Source organism: Oenanthe melanoleuca, chromosome 25 (assembly GCF_029582105.1).
Source record: "Oenanthe melanoleuca isolate GR-GAL-2019-014 chromosome 25, OMel1.0, whole genome shotgun sequence".
Lineage (NCBI taxonomy): Eukaryota > Metazoa > Chordata > Aves > Passeriformes > Muscicapidae > Oenanthe > Oenanthe melanoleuca.
The window spans coordinates 3,369,424-3,393,187 of record NC_079358.1 but is presented as its reverse complement, the minus strand read 5'-3'; the positions used below and the strand labels follow the sequence as shown (position 1 = coordinate 3,393,187).

The following is a 23,764-nucleotide window of genomic DNA, read 5'->3' as shown; positions in this document are numbered from 1 at the left end:
GGAAGAGGGGGTTGGGTTGGGTTGGGTTGGGTTGGGTTGGCTTGGCTTGGCTTGGCTTGGCTTGGCTTGGGTTGGCTTGGCTTGGCTTGGGTTGGCTTGGCTTGGCTTGGTCATGGTTGGGTTGGGTTGGTCATGGTTGGGTTGGTCACGGTTGGCTGGAAGAGGAAGAGAGGTCATGGTTGAGTTGACTCGAGTTGAGTGGAGTTGAGTTGGCTTGACTTGAATGGAAGAGGAAGTGGGGGTGGGGTTGGGTTGGGTTGGGTTGAGTTGTCATGGTTGGCTGGGAGAGGAAGCGAGATCATGGTTCAGTTGAGTCAAGTTGGGTTGAGTTGGTTGGAAGAGGAAGAGGGGTTTGGGTTGGTCATGGTTGAGTTGAGTTGAGTTGGGTTGGGTGGAAGAGGAGGAGGGGCTTGGTTTGGTTTGGGTTGGGTTGGGTTGTTCATGGTTGGGTGGAAGAGGAAGAGATGTCATGGTTGAGTTGACTTGAGTTGGGTTGAGTTGAATTCATTGGAAGAGGAAGAGGGGGTTGGGTTGGGTTGGTCACAGTTGGGTGGAAGAGGAAGAGGGGTCATGGTTGAGTTGAGTTGAGTAGAGTTGAGTCGAGTGGAAGAGGAAGAGGGGGTTGGGTTGGTCATGGTTGAGTTGCGTTGGGTTGAGTTGAATTGAATGGAAGAGGAAGAGGGGGTTGGGTTGAGTTCGGTTGGGTTGAGTTGGTCACAGTTGGGTGGAAGAGGAAGAGGGGTCATGGTTGAGTTGAGTTGAGTCGAGTTGAGTTGAGTTGAGTTGAGTTGAGTTGAGAGGAAGAGGAAGAGGGGGTTGGGTTGAGTTGGGTTGGGTTGAGTTGAGTTGGGTTAGGTTGGGTTGGGTTGGGTTGTCATGGTTGGGTGGAAGAGGAAGAGAGGTCATGGTTGAGTTGAGTTGAGTTGAGTCAAGTTGAGGAAGAGGGGGTCAAGTTGAGTTGAGTTGAGTGGAAGAGGAAGAGGGTGTTGGGTTGGTCACGGTTGACTTGAGTTGAGTTGACTTGAGTTGAATTTTCCCCTTTTCCCCCTTTTTCCCCCCAATTTTTTCCAATTTTCCTTTATTTTCCCCCAAATTCCCCCAAAATTTTCCCAATTTCCCCCCAAATTCTCCCATTTTTTCCCAATTTCCCCTTTTTTCCCCCAAATTTCCCCAAAATTTCCCAAATTTTCCCCATTTTCCCCCCAATTTTTTCACATTTCCCCAATTTTCCCTTTTCCTTATTTTCCCCCCAAATTTTTCCTTATTTTTCCCGATTTCCCCTTTTCCCCCCCAAATTTTCACCAAATTTCCCAAATTTTCCCCATTTTTCGCCAAAAATCCCCCCAAAATTTTTCCCATTTTCCCAATTTTCCCTTTTCCTTCTTTTTCCCCCAAAATTTATCCAAATTCCCCCTTTTTTCCCCAATTTTTCCCAATTTCCCCTTTTTTCGTCTTTTTCCCCCCAAATTTTCCCAATTTTCCCTTTTCCTTCTTTTTCCCCCAAAATTTTTACAATTTTCTTTTATTTTCCCCCCAAATTCCCCCAAATTTTCCCAAATTCCCCCTTTTCTTCCCGAAATTTTCCCAATTTTCCCCTTTTCCCCCCAAAATTTTCCCCATTTCCCCAATTTTCCCTTTTCCCTCTTTTTCCCCCCCAAATTTTCCCGATTTCTCCCTTTTTCCCCCTCGGGAATTTTCCCGATTTTGGCGTTTTTTGCCCCAAATCCGGGCGGGGTTTTTTGTCCCCTCGGTGTCACCGTGGGAGCGGCCCCGGCGCTGCTGCTGCTCCCGGGGGCGCGAGCGGCTCCAAAAACCCCAAAATCCCCCGAATTTCACCCAAAATCCGCCTCCCTCCCCCTCGGCGCCGCTTTTTTTACCAAAATCCCGCTTTTTTCACCCAAGATTTTTACCCAAATTTGGGCAAATTTCGCTTTTTTTAAACATTTTTTACACAATTTCGGGATCGGTTTTTCCCGATTTTCGGCTTTTTTGCCCCAAATTTGGGCAAATTTCGGGGGTTTTTTGAGCGTTTTTTACCAAAATCCCGCTTTTTTCACCCGGGATTTTTACCCAAATTTGGGCAAATTTCGATTTTTTTTTAAGATTTTTGACTCAAACCCGTGTCGGATTTTCCCGATTTTTGGCTTTTTCTCCCCAAATTTTGACAATTTTTGAGCATTTTCCTTCCAATTTTGGGGCAAAATTCGGGGTTTTTTTAACAATTTTGCCCCAAATTTTGTTAAATTTCAAATTTTTTTGAGCGTTTTCCACCCAAATTTGACCAATTCCGGGTTTTTTGAGCATTTTTGAATGAAATTTGGGCAAATTTCGATTTTTTTTGTCCCGATTTTGGGTGAATTTCAGGTTTTTTTGAGCGTTTTTTACCAAAATCCCGCTTTTTTCAACCCGGATTTTCGCCTTTTTTTACTCAAATTTGGGCAAATTTTAAAAAAAATTTTGAGCGTTTTTGACCCGATTTTGGGTGAATTTCGGGATTTTTTCAGCCCAAATAAAAAATCTCAAAAATCAGAAAAATCACCAAAAATCACAAAAATCCCAGAAATTGCCAAAAAAATAACAAAAAGTATAAAAAACACACAAAAAAATCACAAAAATCTCAAAAATCACAAGTCACAAAAAATTACAAAAATCCACAAAAAACACAAAAAATAAAAAAAATCATAAAAATTGCCAAAAATTGTCCAAAATTATTTTAAAAAGAAAAAAAAAATCACAAAAAAATCACAAAAATCACAAAAAATCACAAAAATTGTTAAAAGTAACAAAAATCGCAAAAAACCACAAAAAACACCCAAAAAATTGCCCAAAAATTCACCGAAAAATCACAAAAAGTCAAAAAAGTCACAAAAATAACGAAAAATCACAAAAATCCCCAAAATTCGCATTTTTGGCCCAAAAAGCACCAAAATCCTTGAATTCCCACATTTTCCGATTTTTCCATTTTTTCCCGATTTTTCCTCTTTTTTTTTTGCTCCCATCCCATCCAACCAACACCCTCAAAAAAACCCAAAAATTTTAATTTTTCACCCATTTTGTTACAAAATAACAAAAATCGCTATTTTTGGTACACTTTTCCCATTTCCCCGATTTTTACCCCAAAATTCCCCAATTCCTCCCTCATTCCCCCCTCATCACCCACCCCAAACCCTCCAAAAAAACCCGATTAAAAAAAAACCAAAAAAACCCAAAAATTTTGATTTTCCACCCATTTTATTACAAAATAACAAAAATCACTATTTTTGCTAAAATTTTCCCGTTTTTCCTCTTTTTTACCCCAAAAATTCACCCAATTTTCCACATCCCCCACTCATTCTCCTCCTCATCACCCACCCCAAACCCTCCAAAAAAACCCGAAAAAAAAAAAACAAACAAAAAACCCCCAAAATCTCAATTTTTCCACCCATTTTATTACAAAATAACAAAAACCGCCATTTTTGCTAAAATTTTCCCATTTCCCTGATTTTTAACCCCAAAAATTCCCCCAATTTTCCCCATCCCCCCCTCATTCCCCCCCTCATCCCCCACCCCAAACCCTCCAAAAAAACCCGATTAAAAAAAAACGAAAAATCGCGATTTTTAACCAAAAATCTTCATTTTTTTACCAAAAATTGCCATTTTTGCCCAAAATCGGCGTTTTTTTTCCCCAATAATTCCCCAATTCCTCCCTCATTCCCCCCCTCATCCCCCACCCCAAACCCCCCAAAAAAACCCGATTCAAAAACCCCCAAAAACGGCGATTTTGGACCAAAAATCGCCATTTTTGAGCAAAAATCGCCATTTTTAAACAAAAATCGCCATTTTTCCCAATTTCCCCCTTTTTTACCCCAAAAATTCCCCAATTCCTCCCTCACTCCCCTCCTCACCACCCACCCCAAACCCTCCAAAAAAAACCCGATTAAAAAACCCCCAAAAAACGGCGATTTTGACCCAAAATCGCCATTTTTGAGCAAAAATCGCCAAAATCCGGGTTTTTCGCCCCAATTCGGGGTTTTTGCGCGGCCGCCCCGCGGGTCCCGCCCACCGTGGGTGCTGCTATTGACGCGTGGGGCAGCGGAACGACGGTGACGGTGTCGAGCGGTGAGTCCCGACCCCAAAATCGCCGTTTTTTGACCCAAAATTCGTTTTTTCCGTCCTTGAAAACCCCCCCCCGGGAAAAGGTTTGGCGGGAAATTTATGGGTTTGGCGGGAAAGTTTGGCGGGAAAAATTTTCCGGGTTTTTGGGGTGAAAAATTGGAGTTTTTTGGGTGTAAAAATTGAATTTTTTTGGGCGGAAAAATTGAATTTTAAGAAAAAAAAAATTCGATTTTTTTGGGTTGAAAATTTTGATTTTTTTGGGTTGAAAAATTAAATTTTTTAGGGTTTAAAAATTGGATTTTTTGGGTTTAAAAATTGGATTTTTAAAGTTTAAAAATTGGAATATTTGGGGGTAAAACTCGATTTTTTGGGCTGAAATTTTGATTTTTTTTGGGCATTTTTAGGGCGGAAATTTTGGATTTTTTTTGGGATTTAAATTCGATTTTTTTCGGGGTTTTTGGGCTGAAAAACTGAATTTTTTAGGGTTCAAAAATTTGATTTTTTTTTTGGCAGAAAAATGGAATTTTGGGGATAAAATTCGATTTTTTGGGCTGGAAATTCTGAGATTTTTTTAGGTTTAAAAATTGGGTTTTTTGGGTCGAAAAACTGAATTTTTTAGGGTTTAAAAATTGGATTTTTTGAGGTTTAAAAATTGGATTTTTTGGAGATAAAATTCGATTTTTTGGGGGCTGAAAATTCTGATTTTTTTGGGTTTAAATTCGGATATTTTTGGGTTTATTTGGCTGAAAAATTGTATTTTTTAGGGTTTAAAAACTGAATTTTTTGGGGATAAAATTCGATTTTTTGGGAGGAAAATTCTGGTTTTTTTCGAGTTGAAAAATTGAAATTTTTGGGGTTTAAATTCGAATTTTTGGGGTTTTTTTTCTTGTGAAAATTTGAATTTTTTTAAGTAGTTTAAATTCGATTTTTCGTGTGAAAATTTCATTTTTTTTAATGGTAAAATTTGGATTTTTATGGTGAAAATTTGAATTTTTTATGGTAAAAATTGGAATTTTTTTAATGGTGAAAATTTGATGTTTTTATGGCGAAAATTTGATTTTTTATGGTAAAAATTTGATTTTTTTTTTCGGTGAAAATTCGATTTTTTAGTGGCGAAAATTCTGAATTTTTTAGGGCGAAAATTCGGATTTTAAGTTGATTTTTTGGGGGAAAAAATCTGAATTTTTAGGGTTTTTTTGACGGTAAATTTTGGGGATTTTCGGGTAAAATTGGGTTAAAATTCAGGATTTTAATTAATGAAGGATTTAGGGTAAAAAATTCAATTTTAGGGAATTTTTTGGGGAGAAAAATTGATAATTTTAGGGGAAAAATCGGATTTTTCGGGGTTTTTTGGGGCATAAAAAAGCGAATTTTGGTTCATATTTGGGGGGATTTAAATTGAAATTTTGGGGTAAAAAAATTCAATTTTTGGGGTTTTTTTGGGGGTAAAAATGTGATTTTTGGGGGGAGATTTTGAGCTAAAATTTGATTTTTTTCAGGTTTATAAAAGGTGAGTTTGGGGAAAAAAGGGGGGAAAATGAAAAAATGGAATTAAAGGGATTGAAATGGGTGAAATTGTTAAAAATGAGGGAAAAAATGGGAAAAATGGGAAAAAATGAGAAAATTGAGAAAAATTGAGAAAAATTGAGAAAAAATTGAGAAAAAAGTGAAAAAAAAAGAAAAAAAAGAGGAAAAATGAGAAAAAATTGAGAAAAATGAGAAAAAATTTAGAAAAAAAATGAGAAAATATTGAGAAAAATAACTTTAAATAATGAGGAAAAAAAAAAGAGAAAAAATTAAGAAAAAAGAGAAAAAATGAGGAAAAAAAGAAAAAAAAATTAAAATAATGAGGAAAAAAAGGAGGAAAAAAAGAAAAATATTGAGAAATAAATTGAGAAATAAATGGAGAAAAATGAGGAAAAATGAGAGAAAAAATGACAAAAAAATTGAGAAAAAATTGAAAAAAATTTTAAAAGAAAGAGAAAAAAAGAGAAAAAATTGAGAAAAAAGAAAAAAAATGAGAAGAAAAAAGAGGAAAAAAGTTAAAATGATAAAAAAAGAGAAAAAGAGGAAAAAATGAGGAAAAAAAGGAGAAAAATAAGAAAAAAAGAGAAAAATATGGAGAAAAAAAGGAATAAATTGAGAAAAATGAGGAAAAAAATTGAGAAAAGAGAGAAAAAAATTGAAAATAATGAGAAAAAAAGAGAAAAAAAGAGGAAAAAATGAGGGGAAAAAGGAGAAAAATTTGGAAAAAAAATGAGGAAAAAAAGAAAAATAATGAGGAAAAAAATCGAGAAATAAAATTGAGGAAAATAAAAAAATGAGAGAAAAAATGAGAAAAAAGAGAAAAAAAATTGAAAATAATGAGGAAAAAGAAAAGAGAAAAAAGGAGAGAAAATGAGAAAAAAATTGAGAAAAAAAGGATAAAAAAATGAGAGAAAAAATTATTAAAAATCGAGAAAATTTGAGAAAAAAATTGAGGAAAAATGAGAAAAAAATGAGAAAAAAAAGAGAAAAATTGAGAAAAAATTGAGAAAAATTGAGAAAAGAAAGAGGAAAAAAATAAAGAAAAATGATGAAAATATAAAATTCTAAAAAGATAAAATGAAATCGATTAAATTGGGTTAAAAGGAGAAAAAAAATGAAATTAAATTGAATTTTCTTTAATTAAATATAAATTAAATTGAATTTTTAAGGGATTTTTTTAGTGGAGAAAATTCGGAGAAATTGAAATACTGAAAATTGATTAAAAATGGAAAATTCAATTCGAGGAAATTAAATTAAATTAAATTAAATTAAATTAAATTAAATTAAGTTAAATAAATTAAGCTAAATTAAATTAAACTAAATTAAATTAAATGAAAATAAACTAAATGAAATTAAATTAAATTAAATTAAATTAATTAAACTAAATTAAATTAATTTAAATTAAATTAAATTAAATAGAATTAAATTCTTGAAATAAAATAATTTTAATTAATGAATTAAATAAATTAAGTAATCAAATCAAATCAAATAATTTCAATTAAATAAAATAACACGAAATTAAATTGAATTAAATTAATTAAATTAAATCAAATCCAATTATATCGAATCAAATCAATAAAATGAAATCGATTTCGATTAAATTAAATAAGAAATTAAATTAAATTAAATAAGAAAATAAATTAAGTTAAATTAAATTAAATTAAATAAGAAATTAAATTAAATTAAATTAAATTGAATTAAATTAATTTAAATAATAAATTAAGTTAAATTAAATTAAATTAAATAAGAAATTAAATTAAGTTAAATTAAATTAAATTAAATTAAATTTAAATTAATTGAAGGGACTCAAAGAAATAAAATCCAAATTTCGAAAAATAAAAATTCAAAATTCAAATAATTAAAACCGAATTAAAAATGAATTAATGTCAATTAAAACCCAATTAAAAAATTCAATTAAAACCCGATTAAAAAATTCACTTTTTTTTTCCTGTTTTTTTGTTTTTTCACCCCAAAATTTTAAAAAAAGGCCCCGAAACCGGAACTGAACCAAAAAGGGGAAATTTGGCCCCAGAATCGGTTTCGAGAAAAACAAAAAAAAAGGAACTTGGGGATTTTTAAAAAATTTTTATTTTTTCCCCTTTTTGGGGTGAAAACAACACCTGGGGTGAAAAAAGAGGGGAAAAAAAACAAATTTGGGGCAAAATGGGTGAAAAAAATTAAAATTTCGGGTTAAAAATGAGAAGTTTTAAGGGAAAAAATTTGATTTTTAAGGGGGGAAAAAATGAGATTTTTGGGGAGGAAATTGGGTCAAAAGATGAGAATTTTTAAGGGAAAAAATGAGTTTTAATTGAATTTTAATCGAGTTTTGATGGAGATTTAATTGAGTTTTAATTGAGATTTAATTGAATTATAATCGAATTTTAATCAAGTTCTAATTGAGATTTAATTGAAATTTAATTGAAATTTAATCGAGTTTTAATTGAGAGTTAATTGAATTTTAATTGAGTTTTAATCGAGTTATAATTGATATTTAATTGAGATTTAATTGAGTTTTAATTGAATTTTAATCGAATTTTAAATGTTTTAATTGAGATTTAATCGGGATTTAATTGAGTTTTACTTGACATTTATTGGATTTTAATCGAATTTTAATTGAGTTTTTATTGAGATTTAAGAGAATTATAATCGAATTTTAATCAAGTTTTAATTGAGATTTAATTGAAATTTAATCGAGTTTTAATTGAGAGTTAATTGAATTTTAATTGAGTTTTAATCGAGTTTTAATCGAGTTTTAATTGAGATTTAATTGAATTTTAATCGAATTTTAATTTCAAGTTAATTGTTAATTGTTAATTTTAATTTCAAGTTTTAATTGAGATTTAATTGAAATTTAATCGAGTTTTAATTGAGATTTAATTGAATTTTAATCGAATTTTAATTGAGATTTAATTGAATTTCAATCGAGTTTAAATCCAATTTTAATCGAGATTTAATTGAGATTTAATTCAGTTTTAATTTATTTTTAATTGCTTTTAATCGAGTTTTGATTTTAATTGAGCCTTAATTTCCTTTTCTGGGATTTTTATATTTTTTAATTGAATTGAAATCAGGTTTAATTAATTTTTAATTATTTTAATTCATTTTAATCCGCTTTAATTGATTTTTTATCTGTTTGATTTAAATTTAATTAATTTTTAATCTCTTTAATGAATTTTAATTGATTTTATCACTCTTAATTAAGTTTTAATTGAATTAATTAATTATAATTGATGACGTTTGATTTTAATTCCCTTTAGATATTTTAATTTATTTTATTCGGTTTTTAATTAATTTTACTTTGAATTTTAGTTTGAATTAATTTTAATTGGATTTAATTAATTTTCTATTTTTTTGGTGGTTTTATTTAATTTCAGTTTAATTGATTTGAACCCAATTTAATTTGTTTTAATCCGTTTTAAAGTTTATTAATTAATTTTAACAGAATTTAATTGATTTTAATCCGTTTTCATCGATTTTAATTAATATTAATTAATGTAATTAATATTACCGTATTTAATCGGCTTTAATTAATTTTACTTAATTTTAATAGAATTTAACTATTTTTTAACCCAATTTAATTGGTTTTTAATTCGTTTTAATCCATTTTTATTAATTTCAAGGAATTTTTAATCACTTGCCAATTAAGGAAAAAATGTCTCTGATTAATTAATTTAATTGGATTGAATTAATAATTGGATTTTAATAATTTTTTACCCGTTTTGATCCATTTAATTCCCTTTTTAATTGGGTTTATTATGAATTTATTTCTTTAATTGAATTTAATTGTTTCATTAGGAATTAATTGAGTTTTATTTGATTTTTATTAATTTGATTGCGTTTTAATTCGGTTTTAATTGAATTAATCCCGATTTTAATCGTTTTAATGGAATTAATTGGTGTTCACCTGGTTTTAATTAAATAATTAATTAGATTTTTAATTAGATTATTAATGGGATTTATTAGATTTTAATTTTTTTAATCAGACGTTAATGGCTTTAATTAGACTTGGATAATTTTTAATTGATTTTTAATCGGCTTTCCATCGATTTTTAATAATTTAAATTTAATATTAATCGAAGTGAAATTATTTTTAATTAATTAAGGAATTAATCAGGGATCGGGGAAATAATGGGAGATTTAATTAATTAATTATCGCGATAATTAACGGCTCCCAATCGAGGAGAATTTGTGATAATTAACATTTAATTAATTTATTCGGGACTAATAATGGGAATTAATCGCGATTAATGAGGGGAATTAATTAATGGGGTGGGAATTTGGTCCGGACTGGTTTGTACTGGTTCGTACTGGTTTAGATTGGTTTAAACTGGTTTGGACTGGTTTGAACTGGTCTGTACTGGTCCGTACTGGTTTATACTGGTTTGGACTGGTTAGTACTGGTTTATATTGGTCCATTCTGGTTTAAACTGGTTTGGACTGGTCTGTACTGGTCTGTACTGGTCCTTACTGGTCAGTACTAGTTTAGACTGGTTTGTACTGGTCCGTACTGGTCCTTACTGGGCTGTACTGGTCTGTACTGGTTTGGACTGGTCAGTACTAAGCTGTACAGGTCCTTACTGGTCTGTACTGGTTTAGACTGGTTTCGACTGGTCTGTACCGGTCCGTACTGGTCCTTACTGGTCTGTACTGGTTTAGACTGGTTTGGACTGGACCGTACTGGTCCTTACTGGTCTGTACTGGTTTGGACTGGACCGTACTGGTCCGTACTGGTCCGTACTGGTCCTTACTGGTCTGTACTGGTTTGGACTGGTCAGTACTAAGCTGTACAGGTCCTTACTGCTCTGTACTGGTTTAGACTGGTTTGGACTGGTCTGTACTGGTCCGTACTGCTCCGTACTGGTCCATACTGGTTTGTACTGGTCCATACTGGGCTGTACTGGCTGCACTGGTCTATACTGGTTTGTACTGGGCTGTACTGCATTGGACCGGTTTGTACTGGTTTATACTGGTCCATGCTGGTCTGTACTAGTCAGTACGGATTTAGACTGGTTTCGACTGGACCATACTGGGCCGTACTGGTCCGTACTGGGCTGTGCTGTGCTATACTGGGCTGTACTGGTCGGTACTGGTTCATACTGGTTTGTACTGGTCCGTACTGGTCCATATGGGTCTGTACTGGTTGGTACTGGTTGGTACTGGTCCATGCTGTGCTGTACTGGGCTGTACTGGGCTGTGCTGAGCTGTACTGGTCCGTACTGGTCCGTATGGGTCTGTACTGGTCCATGCTGTGCTGTACTGGACTGTACTGGGCTGTGCTGGTCCGTACTGGTCAGTACTGGCCGGTACTGGGCTGTGCTGAGCTGTACTGGTCCGTACTGGTCCGTATGGGTCTGTACTGGTCAGTACTGGTTAGTACTGGTCCATGCTGGGCTGTACTGGACTGTACTGGGCTGTACTGGTCCGTACTGGTCAGTACTGGTCTGTACCAGTCGGTACCGGTCCGTACCGGTCCATACTGGTTTGGACTGGTCTGTACTGGGCTGTACTGGTCAGTACCGGTCAGTACTGGTCCGTACTGGTTTGGACTGGTCCATGCTGGTCTGTACTGGCCGGTATTGGTCCATACTGTGCTGTACTGGGCTGTACTGGGCTGTACCGGTCCGTACTGGTCAGTACTGGTCGGTACTGGGCTGTACTGGGCTGTACTGGTCGGTACCGGTCCGTACTGGTTTGGACTGGTCGGTACTGGTCGGTACCGCTCTGTACTGATTTATTCTGGTTCAGACTGGTCTGTACTGGTTTAGACTGGTTCGGACTGGTCTGTACTGGTTGGTACTGGTCCGTACTGGTCAGTACTGGTCTGTGCTGTGCTATACTGGGCTGTACTAGTCTGCACTGATCTGTACTGGTTCATACTGGTTTGTACTGGTCCGTACTGGTCCGTATGGGTCTGTACTGGTCGGTACTGGTTGGAACTGGTCCATACTGGTCCATACTGGTCCGTATTGGCCTGTGCGGTGCTGTACTGGTCAGTACTGGTCCATATTGGGCTGTACTGGTCCATACTGGGCTGTGCTGTGCTGTACTGGTCCATACTGGTCAGTACTGGTCGACGCTGGTTTGGACTGGACTGTACTGGGCTATACTGGTGTGTACTGGTCTGTACTGGTCGGTACTGGTTTATTCTGGTTCAGACTGGTCTGTACTGGTTTAGGACTGGTTCGGACTGGTCTGTACTGGTTGGTACTGGTCCGTACTGGGCTGTACTGGTCTGTACTGGTTTGGACTGGTTTGTACTGGTCCGTACTGGTCAGTACTGGTCCGTACTGTGCTATACTTGTCTGTACTGGTCTGCACTGATCAGTACTGGTTCATACTGGTTTGTACTGGTCCATACTGGTCCGTATGGGTCTGTACTGGTCGGTACTGAGCTATACTGGTCAGTACTGGTCTGCACTGATTGGTACTGGTCCATACTGGTCCGTACTGGTCCGTACTGGTCCATACTGGCCTGTGCGGTGCTGTACTGGTCAGTACTGGTATGTACTGGTCCATACTGGTTGTTACCGGTCAGTACTGGTCCGTACTGGCCTGTGCTGTTCTGTACTGGTAGGTACTGGTCAGTACTGGGCTGTACTGGTGTGTACTGGGATGTACTGGTCAATACTGGTCAGTGCTGGTCGATGCTGGTTTGGACTGGTCTATACTGGTCGGTACTGGTCAGTGCTGGTTTGGACTGGTCTGTACTGGGCTGTACTGGTTCGGACTGGTCGGTACTGACCTGTACTGGTGTGTACTGGGCTGTACTGGTCTATATTGGTCAGTAGTGGTCTGTACTGGGCTGTACTGGTCTGTACTGGGCTGTACTGGTCTGTACTGGGCTGTACTGGTCTGTACTGGTCCGTACTGGTCCATACTGCTCCGTACTGGCCTGTGCTGTTCTGACTGCTTGGTACTGGTCCATACTGGTCTGTACTGGTCGATGCTGGTTTGGACTGGTCTGTACTGGTCAGTGCTGGCCGGTATTGGTCCATACTGGGCTATACTGGTCTGTACTGGTCGGTACTGGTCGGTACTGGTCTGTACTGGTCCGTATTGGTTTGGACTGGTCGGTACTGATTTATTCTGGTTCAGACTGGTCTGTACTGGTCCGTACTGGGCTGTACTGGTCTGTACTGGGCTGTACTGGGCTGTGCTGGTCCGTACTGGTCAGTACTGCTTGGTACTGGTCTGTACTTGTTAGTACTGGTTGGTACTGGTTTAGACTGGTCAGTACTGGTCAGTACTGGGCTGTACTGGTCCGTACTGGTCTGTACTGGTCTGTACTGGGCTGTGCTGGTCCGTACTGGTCAGTACTGCTTGGTACTGGTCTGTACTTGTTAGTACTGGTTGGTACTGGTTTAGACTGGTCTGTACTGGTCAGTACTGGGCTGTACTGGTCCGTACTGGGCTGTACTGGTCTGTACTGGTTTGTATTGGTCCGTACTGGTCTGTACTGGTTGGTACTGGGCTGTACTGGTCTGCACTGATTTATTCTGGTTCAGACTGGTCCATACTGGTCCGTACTGGTCAGTACTGATTTATACCGGTTTGGACTGGTTTATACTGGTCCATACTGGTCCATACTGGTTTATATTGGTCCATACCGGTCCATACTGGTCCATACTGGTCCATACTGGTCCATACTGGTCCATACTGGTTCATACTGGTCTATACTGGTCCATACTGGTCTGAACTGGTTTATACTGGTCCATACTGGTCCATACTGGTTTTGGTCTATACTGGTCCATACTGGTCTGAACTGGTTTATACTGGTCCATACTGGTCCATACTGGTCCACACCTTTTTGTGCCAAAATTCACACAATTTCCCCTGATTTCGACCAAATTTTTACTTATTTGGGCCAAAATTTCACCATTTTCACTAAAATTCCACAAAAAATTCACAATTTTTTCACCAAATTTTCACTATAATTCCCCCAAAATTTCACCAATTTTCCAACAAAAATTTCACCAATTTTTCACCAAATTTTCACCAAAATTTCACCCATTTTCATCAAATTTTCACCGATTTTCCTCAAATCTTCACCAAAATTTCCCCATTTTTCCCCAGAATTTCATCAATTTTCCACCAAAATTTCACCATTTTTTCCACAAAATTTACACCAATTTTCCTTAAATCTTCACCAAATTTTCACCAAAATTTCCCTAAAATTTTCCCAAAATTTCACCAATTTTTCACCAAATTTTTACCAAATTTACATCAATTTTCCTCAAATCTTCACCAAATTTTCACCCATTTTCATCAAATCTTCCCCAAATTTTCCCCAAAATTTTAGCAATTTTTCCTCATCATTATCACCAGTTTTCGTAAAATTTTCACCAAATTTTTACCGATTTTTTTTTAAATTTCTTTGATTTTCACCAAATTTTCCCCAATTTTCCCCAAATTTTCACCAATTTTTCTCCAAAATTTCACCGATTTTCAGCAAATTTTCACCGATTTTCCTCAAATCTTCACCAAATTTTCCTCAAAATTTCCTCAAAATTTCCCTAAAATTTCCCCAAAATTCCACCATTTTTTCACCAAATTTTCACGACATTTACACCGATTTTCCTCAAATCTTCACCAAATTTCCCACCAATTTTCACCAATTTACCCCAAATTTTCACCAAAATTTCACCGATTTTCACCAAATTTTCACCGATTTTCCTCAAATCTTCACCAAATTTTCCTCAAAATTCCCCCAAAATTTCACCAAAATTTCACCATTTTTCCACCAAAATTTCACCAATTTTTCACGAAATTGTCTCCAATTTTCACTGATTTTCCTCAAATCTTCACCAAATTTTCACCAATTTTAATCAAATTTTCACCAATTTTCATCAAATTTCATCAAATTTTCACCATTTTTCATCAAATTTGCACCAAATTTCCGCCAAAATTTTCCCAAATTTTCACCAATTTTTCACCAAATTTTCCTCGAATTTTCACCAAATTTCGTCAAAATTGCACCGATTTTCCCCAAATCTTCCTCAATTTTCCCTTTTTTCTCTCTCCCCAGCCCCCGCCCAAGGCCCCGACCTCTTCCCGCTCTCCCCCTGCGGCTCCGGCTCCTCCTTCTCCGTCGGCTGCCTCGCCGTCGGCTTCGTGCCGGCTCCCGTCGCCTTCGCCTGGAGCGACCGCCAAAACCGCAGCGCCGACGCCGCCCTGCAGTTCCCGGCGCTGCCCTGGCGCCGGTCCGGCACTTTCCTGGCGGCCTCCAGGCTGGGGATGGAGCTGGAGGAAGGGAAATCCCGGCAGCCCTTCTGGTGCCGCGCCCGGCACGCCCGGGGAGACCGCAGCGTGCAGGTGTCCAACCCGGGTGAGTGGGAATGGGGAAAAAAAAAAAAAAAACAAAAAAAAAACCAAAAAAAATTTTGGGTTGACTTGTGCTAAAAATGATCCAAATGTGCCCCAAAAAAATCTCAAGAATGTCCTTTAAAAATGACCCAAAATTATCCTGAATGTCCCTTAAAAAAGTCCCCAAAAATGTCCCAAATGTCCCAAAAAAATAACCCAAAATTTGTTCTGAATGACCCCCAAAAAAACCCAAAAATTGTCCTGAATGTTCCCAAAAAATGTCCCCAAAAAACGTCCCAAATTTCTTCAAAAATACCCCAAAAAATAGCCCCAAAAATAATCCTAAAAATACCCTGAATGTCCCCAAAAAATGTTCCAAATAACCTGAAAAATAACTCAAAAAATGTCCCTAAAAATTTCCCAAATATCTCCAAAAATAATCCAAAAATTGTCCTGAATGTTCCCAAAAATGGCCCTAAAAATGTCCTGAATATCCCAAAAAATAACCCAAAAAAGTCCCAAAAATGTCCCCAAATGTCCTCAAAAAATAACCCAAAAATTGTCCTGAATGTCCAAAAAACAAAAACCCCAAAAAATGACACAAAAATGTCCTAAATGTCCCCAAAAAACCCCAAATGTTCCCGGGGCGGCCGCAGCATGCAGGTGTCAAACCCGGGTGAGTGGGAATGGGAAAAAAACCCAAAATTTGGGGTGAATTGTGCTAAAAATGGCCCAAATGTGCCCCCAAAAAATCTCCAGAATGTCCTTTAAAAATGACCCAAAATTATCCCGAATGTCCCTTAAAAATGTCCCAAAAAAAGCCCTAAAAAAAAGCTCCCCAAAAATGACCAGAATGTCTCCAAAAATAACCCAAAAATTGTCCTGAATGACCCAAAAAATTACCCCAAAAATGACCAGAATGTCCCCAAAAATGGCCCCGTAAAATGTCCCAAATGTCTCAAAAAATAACGCAAAAAATGCCTTGAATGTCCCCAAAAAAACCCCCAAAAAATGTCCCCAAAATTGCCCTGAATATCCCTTAAAAAATTGTCCCAAATTTCGCCAAAAATGGCCCCAAAAAACCCCCAAAAATGACCCAAAAAATGTCTTGAATGTTCCCAGAAAATGTCCCCAAAAATGGCCCAAATGTCCCCAAAAATAATCCTAAAAATACCCTGAATGTCCTCAAAAAATGTCCCAAATATCTCCAAAAATAATTCAAAAAATGTCCCCAAAAATGTCGAGAATGTCCCCAAAAAATGTCCCAAATGTCACCAAAAAATAACCCAAAAATGTCTAAAATGTCACCAAAAATAATTAAAAAAATGTCCTGAACTTCCCAAAAAAAGTCCCCAAAAATGGCCCAAACGTCGCCAAAAAAAAAAAAAAAAAAAAAAAAAAAAAAATGGCACAAAATTTTCCAGAATGTCCCCAAAAAATGTCCCAAATGTCGCCAAAAATAACCCAAAAATTGACCTGAATGTTCCTAAAAATGGCCAAAAAAATGTCCCGAATGTCCCAAAAAAAACCTAAAAAAATGACCCCAAAAATGTCCCAAATGTCACCAAAAATAACTCAAAAAAATCCCAAAAATCCCCAAAAAGGATCCCCAAAAATAGCCAAAACGTCCCAAAAAAACCCCAAAAAATGACACAAAAATGTCTTTTTCCCCTCTTAAAACCCCAAATTTTTCCCCAAAACCCCCAAATTTTCCCCAAAACCCCCAAATTTTTCCCCAAAACCCCCAAATTTTTCCCCAAAACCCCCAAATTTTCCCCAAAACCCCCAAATTTTTCCCCAAAACCCCCAAATTTTCCCCAAAAACCCCCAAATTTTTTTAAAACCCCCAATTTACCTCCAAACCCCCTGAAATCCCCCCAAAATCCCAAATTTTTTCCCCAAAATCCCCCATTTCCCCCCTTATAACCCCAAATTTTTCCCCAAAACCCCCAAATTTTTCCCAAAAACCCCAAATCTTTCCCAAAAATCCCAGATATTTCCCCAAAATCCATTTTCCCCCCCAAAATCCCCAAATTTTTCCCCAAAAATCCCCAAATTTTTACCCAAAATCCCAAATTTTTCCCAAAATCCCATTTTCCCCCAAAAAAATCCATTTTCCCACCAAAACCCCCCAAATTTAAAAAAAAAAAAATCCCAAAATATTTTTTAAATCTCCAAATTTTTCCCAAAATCCCACTTTTACCCAAAAATCCCCAAAATTTCCCGCCAAAAACCCCCAAATTTCCCCCAAAATCCATTTTCCCCCCAAAAACCCCAAATTTTTCCCCAAAAATCCCAAAACTTTTCCCCAAAAAAACATTTCCCCCCCCAAAAACCCCCAAATTTCCCCAAATTTCCCCCAAAATCCCCCCAAAATCTCACCATCTCCCCCAATCCCCACAGACTCCCCCCCTTCCATCCCCCTCCCCGCCGTCCTCACCCTCCACCCGCCGGCACGGGAGGATTTCCAAGGCCCTCACCGAAACTCCACCCTCCTCTGCCGGATCCGCGGCTCCCGGCGCGCCGCCGCCTCCTCCCCCATCCGCTGGCTCCGCAACGGCGCCGAAATCCGGCACGGCGTCTCCGCCGAGGCAACGGCGCCGGAAGGGCCCGGCGTCTTCGTCGCCGGCAGCCGGTTGGCGGTGAGCGAGGCCGAGTGGGAGCGCGGCGACGTCTTCACGTGCCAGGCCGGCGAGGAGAGCCGGAACACCAGCAAGGCCATGGAGTGCGGATGTGAGAGTTTTGGGGGTTTTTTTTTTGGGGTGATTTCGGGGGGTTTTGGGGGTTTGGGGGGGAAATTCTGGTGGGAATCGGTGGGAAAGTGGGGTTTGTTGATGGTTGGGTTGGGTGTTGTTGGGTTGGGTTGGGTTGGGTTGAGTGTTGTTGGGTTGGGTTGAGTTGGGTTGCGTTGAGTTGGATGGAAGAGGATGAAATGGTTGGGTTGAGTTGGGTTGGGTTGGATTGGTTGAGTTGGGTTGAGTTGAGTTTGTTGGGTTTGGTTGGGTTGAGTTGGGTTGAGTTGGTTTGTTGAGTTGGGCTGAGTTGAGTTGGGTTGAGTTGGGTTGGTTGAGTTGGGTTGGGTTGAGTTGGGTTGGGTTGAATTGGATTGAGTTGAGTAAGATTGAGTTGAGTTGGGTTGAGTTGCTTGAATTGCATTGGGTTGGGTTGAGTTGGATGGAAGAGGAAGAAATGGTTGGGTTGAGTAGGGTTGGGTTGAGTTGGGTTGGGTTGGTCACAGTTGGGTTGAGTTGAATTGGGTTGAGTTGGATGGAAGAGGAAGGGGTTGAGTTGGGTTGGGTGGGGTTGGGTTGATTTGGGTTGGGTTGGGTTGAGTTGGGTTGGAAGGAAGAGGACGAAAGGATTGGGTTGAGTTGAATTTGGTTTGTTGGGTTGAGTTGGGTTGGGTTGAGTTGGATGGAAGAGGAAGAAATGGTTGGGTTGAGTTGAGTTGGGTTGAGTTGGTTTGAATTGGATTGAGTTGAGTAAGATTGAGTTGGGTTGAGTTGGGTTGAGTTGGGTTGGGTTGGATGGAAGAGAAAGAAGGGGTTGAGTTGAATTTGGTTTGCTGGGTTGGGTTGAGTTGAGTTGAATTGATTTGGGTTGAGTTGGTTTGAATTGAGTTGAGCTGGGTTGTGTTGGGTTCAATTGGATTGAGTTGAGTAAGATTGAGTTGGGTTGAGTTGGTTGAGTTGGGTTGAGTTGGGTTCAATTGGGTTAAGTTGTGTTGAGTTGAGTTGAGTTGAGTTTGTTGGGCTGAGTTTGTTGGGTTGCGTTAAGTTGAGTTGAGTTGGTTGAGTTGAGTTGGGTTCATTTGGCTTGAGTTGAGTTGAGTTGAGTTGAATTGGTTGAACTGCATTGGGTTGAATTGGGTTGACCACGTTGAGTTGAGTTGAGTTGGGTTGAGTTGGGTTGAGTTGGTTTAGTTGGGTTGGGTTGAATTGGTTGAGTTGTCTTGGTTTGAGTTGGATTGAGTTGAGTTGGTTGAGTTGAGTTGAGCCAAGTTGAGTTGAGTTGAGTTGACTTGACTTGACTTGGTTGAATTCCTTTGGGTTGGGTTGAGTTGAGTTGGTTGAATTGCATTGAGTTGGGTTGGGTTGGGTTGAATTGAGTTGAGTTGTCTTGGTTTGAGTTGGATTGAGTTGAGTTGGTTGAGTTGAGCCAAGTTGAGTTGAGTTGAGTTGACTTGACTTGGTTGAATTCCTTTGGGTTGGGCTGAGTTGAGTTGAGTTGGATTGGGTTGAGTTCAGTTGACTTGAGTTGACTCAACTTGACTCCACGACCAACCTCCAACCCCAACACCCCCCCATTGACCCTCCCCCACCCAACAGTTGACCAACCCCTCGCCGCCGGCGACATCCGCGTCGAGCCCGTCCCCCCGCTCTTCGCCGACATCTTCCGCCGCCAATCCGCCCGCCTCACCTGCCGCGTCTCCAACCTGCCGGCCGGCGCCGACGGCCTGGAGGTCTCGTGGCTCAAGGAGGACGGCGAGGCCCTGCCCACCGAGACCTCGGCGCCGTCCCTGAGGCCCGACGGGCTCCTGGCGGCCGAGGGCGTGGCCACGGTCAGCGCCGAGGCCTGGGAGTCCGGCCAGGCCTTCACCTGCCGCGTGGCGCACCCGGAGCTGCTCTTCCCCAGGGAGGTCGTCATGAGGAAAACGACGCGTGAGTGATTAGGAAAAAAAATTGATTAATTAATTAATTAATCAATAAGTTTGGGTGGGGTGGTGGGTGGTTGGGTTTTGGGATCCAAGATGGCTGAAATTCGGGGATATTTGGTGTCCAAGATGGCCGAAATTTGGGGGGATTTGGGGTCCAAGACGGCGGAAAAATAGGGGAATTTAGGATACAAGATGGCGGAAAAATAGGGGGATTTGGGATTCAAGATGGCCGAAATTTGGGGATATTTGGGATCCAAGATGGCGGAAAGTTGGTTTGGGATTCAAGATGGCAGAAATTTGGGGATATTTGGGATCCAAGATGGCCGAAATTTGGGGATATTTGGGGTCCAAGATGGCTGAAAATTGGGGATATTTGGGGTCCAAGATGGCCGAAATTTGGGGATATTTGGGATTCAAGATGGCAGAAATTGGGATTTGGGTTAAGATCCAAGATGGCTGAAAATGAGATTAAGTAATTTGGGATCCAAGATGGCTGAAAATTCGGGGGATTTGGGATCCAAGATGGCCGAAATTTGGGGGGTTGTGGGATCCAAGATGGCTGAAAATTGGGGATATTTGGGATCCAAGATGGTTGAAATTTGGGGGAATTTGGGATTCAAGATGGTGGAAATTTGGAGGGATTTGGGATCCAAGATGGCCGAAAAACCTTGATATGTGGGGTCCAAGATGGCGGAAATTTGGGGGATTTGTGATCCAAGATGGCTGACGTTGAGTTGGGATTCAAGATGGTGGAAATTTGGGGCTATTTGGGGTCCAAGATGGCGGAAAAATAGGGGGATTTGGGATTCAAGATGGCGGAAAATGGGCGGGGTTTAGGATCTAAATCCCCAGTTCTCACCTCAAAACCCCAAACTCCCAAAAATTCCAAAATTCCCAATTCTCACCCCAAAACCCAATACCCCAAAAATCCCAAATATTCACCAAAAATCCCCAAATTTTACCCCAAAACCCCCAAATATTCACCCTAAAACCCCCAAATTTTGTCACTAAAAACCCCAAATTTTATCCCAAAAAACCCCAAATTTTGACCTAAAAATCCCAAATTTTGTCACTAAAACCCCCGAATTTTCACCAAAAATCCCCCAAATTTTCACCCAAAATTCCCCAAATTCTCACCCAAAACCCCCCAATTCTCACCCAATTTTCACCCAAAAACCCCCAAATTTTACCCCAAAGTCCCCCAAATCTCACCCCAAACCCCCCAAATTCACTCTAAAAATCCCAAATATTCACTCTAAAACCCCCAAATTTTCACCCCCAAATCCCCCAATTCTCACCCCAAATCCCCCAAATCTCAACCCAAACCCCCAAATTTTCACTCTAAATATCCCAAATTTTCCCCTGAAAACCCCCAAATTTTACCCCAAAAAACCCCAAATATTCACCCTAAAACCCCCAAATTTTACCCTAAAAAAACCCCAAATTTTGACCTAAAAATCCCAAATTTTCACCCAAAACCCCCAAATTTTCACCCCAAACCCCCAAATTCTCACCCCAAACCCCCAAATTTTCACCCAAAACCCCCAAATCTCACCCCAAAACCCCCAAATTTTCACCCTAAAACCCCCAAATTTTGTCACTAAAACCCCCAAATTTTCCTCAAAAATCCCGGAATTTTCACCCAAACCCCCCAAATCTCACCCAAATTTTTTCCCCCCGCAGCCCCCGACGCCTCCCCGCCCTCCATCTACCTGCTGGCCCCGCCCCCTGAGCAGCTCCGCCTCCGCACCTGGGCCACCCTCACCTGCCTCGTCCTCGACTTCAACCCTCCCGACCTCCTCCTCCAATGGCTGCACGACGGGCGGCCCCTCCCCCCGGGCCGCGCCCTCACCTTCCGGCCACGCCCCGACACCGGACACGCCCCTTCCGGCCACGCCTACCAGGCCGTCAGCACCTTGACGGTGCCGGCGCGCGACTGGGACGCCGGCGGCGTCTTCACCTGCCTGGTGGGGCACGAGCGGCTCCCGCTGCGCCTGGCCCAGAAATCCCTCGACAAGTCCGCGGGTAAACCGGCCGCCGTCAACGTCTCCCTGATTCTGAGCGATTCCGCCTCGGCGTGTTATTAAAATTTGGGTTTTTTACCCCAAAATTTGCACTTTTTCCCCACCGAAAACCCGTTTTTTCCCGTTAAAAATAAAGGTTTTTGCAAAAAAATCGCGGGTTTTGGATCAAAAATCGAAATTCTCCAAACTTTCCCCTAAAAGAAACATTTTTTTACACAAGAATCCATTTTTTTCCCAAAAAATGACATTTTTTCCCCAAAAAGTAGCGATTTTTCCTCCAAAAATACGATTTTTCAAAAAAAATGACCATTTTTTCCCCAAAACACCAAGTTGTCCCAAAAAAAGGCCATTTTTTCCTAAAAATCCCCATTTTAGTCTCCAAAACCACACAATTTTCCCCAAAAATACAAAAATTTCTCCAAAAATACCCATTTTTTCCTAAAAAAACCCGTTCTTGCCCCAAAAAATGCAATTTTTCCAGAAAACACCCATTTTTTTCCCAAAATACCATTTTTTTTCAAAATCTCCCAATTTTTCCAAAAAATAGACAATTTTTTTCAAGAAACCATAATTCTCACCCCAAAAATACCATTTTCTCCCCAAAATACAAATTTTTCTCCAAAACACCCATTTTTTTCCCAAAAATACCATTTTTTCCCAAAAACACCCATTTTCCCCCAAAAATACCAATTTTTCCCAAAACCCCCCGTTTTTTCCCCAAACCCACCTGCCTGGTGGGGCACGAGCGGCTCCCGCTGCACCTGGCCCAGAAATCCCTCGACAAGTCCGCGGGTAAACCGGCCGCCGTCAACGTCTCCCTGATTCTGAGCGACTCCACATCAGCTTGTTATTAAAATTTGGGTTTTTTACCCCAAAATTTGCACTTTTTCCCCCACCGAAAACCCGTTTTTCCCGTTAAAAATAAAGGTTTTTGCAAAAAAATCGCGGTTTTTGGATCAAAAATCGAAATTCTCCAAACTTTCCCCAAAAATACACTTTTTTGCACAACAATGCGATTTTTTCCCCAAAAAATAATACTTTTTCCCCAAAAAGTAGCGATTTTTCCTCCAAAAATACGATTTTTCCCAAAAAATGACCATTTTTTCTCATAAATACCATTTTTTCCCCAAAACACTGAGTTTTCCCAAAAAAAGGCCATTTTTTCCTAAAAATCCCCATTTTATTCTCCAAAAACACACAAGTTTCCCCAAAACTACAGAATTTTTCCAAAATACCAATTTTTCCCAAAATACCCCAATTTTTCCAAAAATTAGACAATTTTTTCTCCAAAAATCCAAAATTCCCCCCCCCCAAAAATACCATTTTTCCCTAAATACCATCATTTTTTCCCAAAAACACCTATTTTTTCCCCAAAAATTACCATTTTTTCCCAAAAAACCCCATTTTTTCCCAAAATTACCATTATTTCCCAAAACCCCCCGTTTTTTTCCCCAAACCCGTTAGAAATAAAGGGTCTTTGCAAAAAAATTGCGGTTTTTTGGACCAAAAATGCTTTTTTTCCCTCAAAATTAATTTTTTTTTAAATTAAAATTCGACTTTTTGACCAAAATATCCAAGATCCCCCCAAAAAATACAAGTGTGTTTCTACCGAAATGAGTTTTGTCACGAAAACCAAATTTTTTCCCCAAAATTGCAATTTTTTCCCCAAAAATGCCATTTTTTTCCCAGAAAACCTGGTTTTTCCCTAAAAAACCCGTTTTCCCCCCAAAAATATAAATTTTTTCAGAAATCGATTGTTTTTTCCCAAAATTGACCGATTGTTACCAAAATCGACCAATTTTTCCCCAAAAAATCCCAATTTTTCCCACCAAAAAATGCAATTTTTTCCAAAAATACCAATTTTCCTCGAAAATCAACCACTTTTCCCAAAAACACCGAATTTTTCCCCAAAATCACCATTTTTTTCCCAAAAACACCCAATTTCCCCCCAAAAAAGACCAATTTTTCCCCAAATCGACCAATTTTTCCCAAAAACGACCAAAAACCTCTCCCTGATTCTGAGCGATTCTGCCTCGGCGTGTTACTGAAATCCGGGTTTTTTACCCCAAAATTTGCACTTTTTCTCCACCGAAAACTCATTTTTCCCGTTAAAAATAAAGGTTTTTGCAAAAAAATCACATTTTTTGGACCAAAAATC

The 23,764-nt window shown here is 38.9% G+C and overlaps 1 gene segment (V, D, J or C); it reads left to right on the top strand.

The window, feature by feature from the left end:
• Positions 1-300: 300 nt before the first annotated feature.
• Positions 301-21,729, top strand: LOC130263255 (Ig mu chain C region-like). The segment is given in 6 exon segments: positions 301-318; positions 3,969-4,098; positions 14,648-14,947; positions 17,329-17,658; positions 19,254-19,586; positions 21,266-21,729. Coding segments are annotated over 6 exon segments (1,515 nt in total).
• The last annotated feature ends 2,035 nt before the right edge of the window (positions 21,730-23,764 follow it).